At 35.4% G+C, this 9,028-nt stretch overlaps 1 protein-coding gene across 1 annotated transcript in view; it reads left to right on the top strand.

Annotated features, from left to right (window-relative positions):
- The first annotated feature begins 590 nt into the window (after window positions 1–590).
- FRK (fyn related Src family tyrosine kinase) overlaps window positions 591–9,028 on the top strand; it is a 111,401-nt gene continuing 102,963 nt past the window's right edge. The window contains exon 1 of the mRNA XM_002747050.6: window positions 591–1,460. Coding sequence (XP_002747096.1) covers window positions 1,117–1,460 — 344 coding nt within the window. The 5' untranslated portion in view covers window positions 591–1,116. The remainder of the gene's footprint in view (window positions 1,461–9,028) is intronic.

The raw sequence follows: 9,028 nt of genomic DNA, 5'->3' as shown, positions 1-9,028 counted from the left end.
TGTGTGTGTGTGTGTGTGTGTGTGTGTGTGTGTTTTCAAAACAGTACTTGAAGGATAGGAAATTAAATGTCTGTGAGAAAAAACAATATTCTTGTTTCTCAACATTTTAGTCAGCTGCTTTCTTACTTTTCTAGACTGTGACTATTCTTTGAAGCTATTAAAATCTATTCCTGGTAATGAGAAAAGGGAATGACTTGATGGTTCTTTTCCAATTTCTCTGTGTCTCAGAAGAAATATCTAAATATTTTAATTTGCATCTTAAAATTTCCCTGGTGGTGACAAAACAATTCTACTTATATTTGTGGGGGGGAAGTCTTTGCCATGAATTTTTGTGCTGGGAACATATTAAAACAAAAAGCCACCTGGGCTAGCCTGTTTTTCCAGGATGAAACAAAAGGAATATAGATGTTGGTGCTGCTTTAACAGTTTGTTAAAGGATCTGGTCTATCTTGGGTGTGGGAGAAGGGAGGGGTAAAGAGGTCAGAATCCCATTTAGATCACAGACAGAAAGAAACCAGGAAGTAAGGGGAAGTTATTACAGTCTGTTCATAGCTCAGAATGTTAAAGGTAACAGCCTCTGCCGGTTGGTTATTCATTAGCAAAAAGGAGAGAGCCGCCCGGATCCAGACCGGTTGAAAGACAGGAGCAGACTTGAAACAGGGGGAGAGCTCCTGGTGAAAGCAAGGAGTGGAGGTTTTACCTGGGGTTAGTAGCTTCCTCTTGCTAACTTTTTATTGGAACAAAAGGCAAGATGGCACCATTCTGTTCTCAGATATTTGTCTAAATAAAGACTTTTAAATTTAATATATTTTTGTTGTGGGATTCTTAAGCAGATAAGAAGAAAAAACATCTTCCTGCTGAGTAGCTGCCCAGCTCCTGCTCAGTTTTTTTCCAGGTTAGCACCTCCGGCCACAGAAACAAACCGGTAAGTCACTCCAGGTAGGACTTGCTGCAACCAAGCTGCTGGACTGATCTGAAATGGGACTTTGCATACTCTTCAAAGTATGGTGAGTTGGTGCTAACTTCAAAGTTGCCTGGTAAAGAAAGAGAAGGTGGATCTGCAGAGACTAAGGGGAGAGGGAGAAGCCCTGCTCCTCTTCTCCCCACCAAGACGCAATGAGCAACATCTGTCAGAGGCTCTGGGAGTACTTAGAACCCTATCTCCCCTGCTTGTCCACCGAGGCAGACAAGTCAACGGTGATTGAAAACCCAGGGGCCCATTGCTCTCCACCGTCACAGAGGCATGGCCACTACTTTGTGGCTTTGTTTGATTACCAGGCTCGGACTGCTGAAGACCTGAGCTTCCGTGCAGGTGACAAACTTCAGGTTCTGGACACTTCACATGAGGGCTGGTGGTTTGCCAGACACTTGGAGAAAAGACGAGATGGCTCCAGCCAGCAACTACAGGGCTATATTCCTTCTAACTATGTGGCCGAGGACAGAAGCCTACAGGCTGAGCCGTGAGTAATACAAACGTACCCTTCATGTCTAAACTCTCTGAGAGCTCGGTAATGAGTTTTTCTTTCTACTTCTCTACAACCCCCTCATGTCCAAAAAGCTGCCTTGAAAGTATGAGGAAGTACTGGAAAGAAACCACTAATTGAAACACACCTCCCCTGCTAAGTGAGAGTGAAACCTGTGGGTAATTATTGTTGAGATGACTTCAATTACAGTATCTACACCCACAGGCCCAGGGTATATTTTCAATGTAAACAAATGATGTGTTTAATACTCTACTTTTTCTTTGGCTGTAAAATAACTCCTGCCTCACTTTAACAACAAAATTGCATTTTATTTGAAGGTAAATTATAGGACTTCCCTTAATGATATTTTCAAATCTAAACTTCAGATCCTTTTTTTAAAAAAACTTTTGAAGCATTCCAGGGTAATACATCGACCCTGGCCCTAGCTCTAATCCTAATCCCCTTCATTCTGATGGGAATATACAGAGCTAACTAACATAGAAGATAGCATTTAGAAGATACTAAGGTTCTCAGTGAAATAATGACGTAGACATTTTTTTGAATTCCGAGATCCTGAGACATGCTACCCAAATTGTGATATATTTTGGTTTTTATTATAATTAGAAACTGGCCAGATACAGACATTTCGTAAGTTTTGATAAGAAAAGTAATGACATCCCTTTAGAAAAGGACATAAAGACTTTATCTTGGTATTTGAATGAAATATGAATTATAGTGGAACAAAAGAGGAAAGTTTTTATATACTTATCCATCCATCCATCCATCCATCCATCCATCCATCCATCCATCCGTCCGTTCATCCATCCATCCACCTACCACCCCTCCAAGTGCCAGGCATAGACAGCAGTGGGCCTGGTGGTGAGTTGGGGAGGGTAAAGGAGGTTATTCTAGTGGTGGCTGAATACAAAGTGGATAAAGCATAGTCTTGACAATGAATATTTGGGGTCTGCTGGGTTGGGAAGCAAATGGAGACTCTTATTGCCCCTAATCTCATTGCTGCCTGAATCCAGTGAAACCCAAGACTTGGGACTGTCTCTCAGAAAATGGACTCATTTTATAGAATGCTTTCTTAATAGGGAATCCATTGGGGATTCTCTTATGTTCTCATGTGAGTGTTTCTTATTTTTACCTGAGCTGCACCATTCCTTACTGCTCCAGGGAATAAAATAATAAGAAATAGCCATGGAGCATTGTTGCTGCTTTCCAAACTCATATATCACATATGAAGGGAGGTTTGGTGATCTTGGGTTTTTGAAATTCTTTTTAACACCAAGAGCCTATAAATGTTTAGAAGAGTTTTAATTTGTGCTTAAATAGAAATAATTGAAATGTATTTTTGATAAATAGAAGTGATCAGTTATCAAGTGGGTAAACCACGTGTGTGAACATTTGCTTTCTGTGATAATGTACAGGAAGTCTCTTTTTACATTGAATAAACTTATGCGCATTTATGTTTTCACTACTATGTGATTTCTATGTCCTGTATGGCATTATGCATATTTTACATTTGACATAACATGTATGTAATTAGAATAAATAATCTATTAATGTTTCATGCCTTGAATTAATAATCTGTTAGTTTTAAATGCATTCAACTATGTAACTACTTAGGACCTCAATTTCCTCATCTGCAAGGTCTCTGAGGTTGCCTATACCAGTGTATTTCCTGACTATCTGTATGGGAACAGGAGCTCTTACGTTTCATATGTAGTAGTTCAGTTACATTCATGCTTGACCTTATTAGAAGCGGAAAGAAAACAAATTGACCGAAACGAGGCAAGCAATCCAAAGGTATCACATTCTGGGTAAAAGGCTTGAGAACAGTGTTCTTATTAATTTAGATTTTCTTTGCCTACAAACACAAAATAAGGCAACTAAATTATTGTGGCTATTTTTTTATTCCCAGGGACATTTGTAGCCAAGAATATTTTTTCCCTCTGCACATGACTAATTTTTGACTTTTCTTCTTGGAATTGGTTCTCAGCAGCATTCCTACCTGTCATTACCATCCTAGATCTCTGTAGTTAGCTTTCCTTGGGATCTTCACATCCACTGGAATAAAAACATGATGCCCAGAAGATGCTGCTTCTCTGCCTCCTGGTTGAGACACGCTGCTTGTTTTGTTTTAAGTATATACCATGGTCTTCACTTGTGAACCCAACATACTTCTGAAGTTTCTTGTCACCATAAGGCAAAATTGCTTCAATATTCTTAGTACCAGTAGCTGTAGCTTCTAGAATTTGACTCCATCTCAAATAAAAGTGATTTTTTACCAAACAGCCTTCTGTGTGAGCGTGTCCAAGTGGCTCACACAGTACTTTAATACTTGAAGAATTATACAAAAACAACTTTTTAAAATATTTTTTCTTCAGTGAATTTTTTCAAAAGTATATTTTTTCTCATAAATGCTGTGAAAATTAATGTAATTTTTTAAAATGTTGAGCTCAGTAAATAGATTTAAGGAAAGATTACTGTTTATATCCATATGTGTAGGATGAATAGGCAATAGGAAACCAATGAAAGCTGAGTCATCTAATTCCTAATTAGACCAGTTTAATGCAATGTGTGTTAGTATTTGTGTTTTTATGTCTTTATTCTTGACTTGCATCTATAAGAAAAAGGTGCAAATACTTCTGGAGTTACTAGTGCCAGAGAAAATTAGTTTAAGGTTTTAGTTTCCCATTTGTTTGTTTTCTTTTATACTGGGAAGTAGAGATCTTGAAAAACAAAACTATTGTTTAAAAAATTCAATTTACTAATTCTTATTTCACTTGGGAATGCTTTTCACCTTTACTGAATATCTTACACTAAGTGATATAATAAACCAATTCTTGAAGATTTATTTTGTCTTCGTGAAGAATCATTGGATATATTTTATCTTTGACTTGAATTTATTCCTAGCTCCTTTTAGAGATGAGTGATTTTCTTCAGCATCTTCTATGTGAAATCCCTTGAAAACCTTACCCTTAGGGTCTTATTAATCAGAACTTTTAAAAATATTTCATTCATGGTGTTTTTAAAGATATAAAGTTCACTCAGAAAATAATGATGTGGAAATTACATATAAATCTTAGAGCCACAAGTAATGGCTTTAAATTTTATTGCTTTAATTGTAAAAAATTCAAGTATTGCAAAATAATGATGAAAAGCAAAATAATCAGCAATAATATTATACTCAGTATCATTTATCTGCAAAGAGTTAAAAAAGTTTTTGCCTAGGGAGGATCGCCGGAATGCAGGAGTTCAAGACCAGGCTGAGCAACATAGTGAGACACAGTCTCTAGAAAAAATTAAAGAATTAACTAATCTTAGTGGTACAAACCTGTAGTCCCAGCTACTGGAGAGTCTAAGGCTGAGGCAGGAGGATTGCTTGAATCCGGGAGGTTGAGGCTGCAGTGAGCTATAGTTGTGCCACTGCACTCCAGCCTGGGTGACAGAGCAAGATCCTATCTCAAAAACACCCTTGCCCCGCCAAAAAAGAAAACCCAAACGAACAGTTGTTTGCTTAATTGTTTAAGTGTACCTTAGGTGTCTAACATACTTTTGTTTTAAATTGAACTAGGATCAGAGATGAGGTCAGTTTAATTTCCCAGAAAGGGAACTGGTAGGAGGGGAATGAGGTAGAGATAACCACATAAGCCAGCAGCTGATGATTTCTGCTTCGCCAACTTGACCACACAGGCTAAGGGCAGCAGTTGAGATAGCTGATTTCATTCCCTTTTGCGTGTGTAAGTTTAAGTAACGATAACAACAATGAAATGTGGTGCTGAACTTCTGACTCCGTAAGCTACTCAAAGACATAAATGAAGGTTCTATTAAGAAAATTAGATTACTAGACTGATCTCTAAAGTCTGTTTTTTATTAAGCTCCACATTTTTCTAGGTCATATTCTTGTGTATATTCTTCCTTGAGAATCAATAATTTTGTCCTAAGTCCATTCTGTAGGCCTGGTATGGTGCTAAGTGAATGACTCAGCAAAGTCAAAGGAATTAGTTTTGTTGCATATATAATTTAGTTTTATGTTAGGAAATATTTCCACACTTATGTGTGAAACAATAAAAGCTATGAAGTTTCTTTCTGTGTACTAAATTAGAGGATAGCATACCTTTGTGGGTAGAAGGGCTAGAGGAGCCACCCACACTGACCTACAGTGGCGTCTTTGTAACTCTTGTTAGCACCGCAGCAGGGGAAGAAGGTTAAGTACTGGATTTTGTAGAAAGTTTTTCTTCTCCTCAAATTACCATGAAAGGTAGATAATTTCCAGTTCCTCATCTATTTATCATTTCAAGGGCTGCCTTGAAAAAGAAAGCAAGAATAAATATTTGTAACTTGTAGTTTTGTTGGTAGTTTATGATTATGGGATAAAAATGTTAGAATGTTCTGAAGTATAAAAGTAATGGGATTTTTCTCCATGTATTTAGGCCATATTTTCTTACTTGTATTCCTCTTTAGTGTGTCAGACTAGAGTTCTTTGAAGACTATATCTAATCTAAGATGATTGCCATTGTGGGGCTTGAAGAAAGCAGCATGGTGAAATAAAGTGTATATTCTTGGAAAGATTCTTATATCACCATTTTCAATAGAGTGAGGCTTTGCTATTTTGTGATTTGAATACTGTGGAATTTAATAATTATTGAGTACAAATTGTACATAGTATTCCTAATCATTTTCAACTTAAATGTTAGTAGACTGGAATATGGGGAAAGCTTTGAATCTTACCATAATTAAAGGTACAGAAACAATGTGGTTTAAAAATTAACATTACTTTCTATAAATTTTAAAGATCATCAGAATATTCATAATCCAATCTGACATAATAGATGTTATCTACTTTGAAAAGTTTGAATCATCAAAAATCACCTGTGTGTAGTCAGTTCCACAATTGTTCTTTATCTAGATCATTTATTTTGTTCCCTTTCTGTAAGTTTTCAAGGAAGACTAAATGCCCATGTGTAAACATGAAAACAATGCCTGGTAATAAATGACCGAAAATAATGCCTGTCATTTCTGGGTTTTTTCCTCTTAGACAAAGTATACTTACTATAATTTTAGAAACTAAATAAAAAGATTTATAGATATAAATAATAAGTGAAATACATTTTAAGTATACATATGATTGTGTATCAAATGTTTTGCATAAATTTAAGATAAAAATTTTAGCATGAATCATTGAAGTCAACTAAAAGCATATTTAGATGTCACGAGATTAATTAGGAAAGCCTATTATTAAATGACTGCATTATCTTTAGAATTATGATGTAGTCTACTGTCCCCATCCTTTGAGTTATTTTTCATCATACATTATTTATGATGATGTAAAATAAGAATATGACAAATATGTTTTAAAATAATTTATCAAAAACTTTCATCTTAGGTATAATATATGACTTTTCATGTTAATATAATTGTACTGTTTATGTTAATATAACTAACTCAATTTGTTATATAATAAATTTTTACATAAATTGACACCATTTTTAAGAAAAGTAATAATTAACTACTAAATTAGAATATATTTTATAAAACTAATAGCAAAATCATAGATGTGAGGAAGAGCAACCAATTCAACAATGTTGAAATCCCAGATGAAGTTTAATTAACAGCAGTTTAAAGTAATTAATAGTAGTAAATTTTGATTACATGCATCTCAAAATACTTTTGAGAACCAATGAAGTGACACAGTATGCCATCATTAAAATGAGTTAGGAGTCTTTTCTAGGAAAAGTAACAACATTGATAATACTTTAAAAGTTCCAACTGCAATACAATATGTCATTCAGAATCACTCTCTCTTTAGTAAACGTATTGACTTTCTTTTTGCTTTTCCGGTTTTCTGCAAATTACTAACAATGGAAAAAATTTTACGTGAGTGAAATAAATCATTAACTACTGATCTCCAGTCTTAAAGATTAGAATCTAAATTTTAACTTGATCAAATTTATTCTTTGAAAAGAAAATGTTCTATTGGATTCAAATTGGTTTACTTTAGTTCAAATGAATTAATTTAAATCCTTGGCTTGTCTCTGCAGATACATTCTAGTGTTGCTTTTTGATGAATAGAAGTCAAGCATCACAACAAACTGACATTGTCAAAGTAGACACAACCTTCTATACAGTAAAGTAGGACTGAATTCTGTTAACAACTACTATGTGCTGTGCACTTCCATTGCTCCTGAGGATACCAAGAGAGAAAAAACAAACAAAATTTTGCCTCAATTAACTCTTGTTGTCAGCTCAGAAAATTCCCTTCAGATTTTCTAACTACCATTGTGACAGTGAGAATCTATATGGTCAATATAAATCAGAGCAGTCTTTGGTTTATTCTGGTAAATATTTCAACTAGGTCTGAACATTAGTGGTGTAGAATTTTATTGAAAGATTATGCTGGTTACCCTTTTTGACCTAGTCTGTGATATGTCTAAGAACAAGAAATATGGGCTCAGATGATCTAGATCTGACTCTATAATGACTTAGCTGTGTGACCCTGAGCAAATTACTTGACCCCTCTGCCTCAGTTTCTCTTCTGTAAAATAGGAATCACAATGACATCTATCTTACAGGATCATTATGTGACATAAATGAGACTGTGCAGAAAGGGGGCACTATAGAGAAACTGACACATAGTAAGGGTTAATAAATACTATGTTTCATTTAGCTGACAGCTTCTTCTTTACTTCTGCCTAAATGGACCATACTTTATTACCCCCATTCTAGTCTGAGCTCACAATATTCTTTCCCTGTAACAGGTGAATCTCTTTCAGTCTTTGACAGTTCTTCACCCTCCCTTACCTGCAGCCTTGGTCTTCAGATTATCTATTCTATCTGGCTGTAGACCTCTCCTTCCTCTTTTTTTCCTGACCAGCTTAACTTATCCATCAGGTCTCACCCTATTTGTTCCTCCCTCCCCAAGCCTTTCCTGACATTTTAGACTACATTAGGTGTTCCTGCCTAGAGTTGTTAGCACCCTTTGTCATTACTGCTAATTTATTTTCTGCAATACTATAAACTATAGATGTGGGTAGTGGAAAGGTGAGCCAGAGCTTAGTGTGATTCTTTGAATAATAAGCATTGATCATGTAGATGAATAACTAAATGAATTATTACTTATCTACAAATCTCAGGTCTTTTAAAGAGTAGCCCACAGAGCCACCTCTTCAACTGTTCCTGTCTGAATTGCATTTTTACCTACCAGAGAAATCTACATTAAATAAATAAGCTAGTTTTTATTTGTCTGTCAATGAAATTGTTCACACCTTAATTTTTGGTTAGATCACAGTCATAAAAGTATAATTCCCAGGTTCTCAGAAATTAGTTGCTCTAATCCACCCCTGATGAGAAAACACTTAAGGGTCATAGACTAATTCAAATATTCTTTGTAATGGAGACTGAATATCAAGTCAGGAACAGGCTGTAAATCTCATTAAAATGGCATCTAAAAATCACACATACACATATTAAACCATGCTATGGTTAAAGTAGAAGATTTACTGGCCAGAGCTTTTAAATGCACAGCGAATCTAAATCTAATTTACGAAATTAATGTT

The sequence above is a fragment of the Callithrix jacchus genome, chromosome 4, assembly GCF_049354715.1.
Source record: "Callithrix jacchus isolate 240 chromosome 4, calJac240_pri, whole genome shotgun sequence".
Taxonomy (NCBI): Eukaryota; Metazoa; Chordata; class Mammalia; order Primates; family Cebidae; genus Callithrix; species Callithrix jacchus.
The sequence above is the reverse complement of the archived record's forward strand: the minus strand, read 5'-3'. Positions and strand labels throughout refer to the sequence as shown.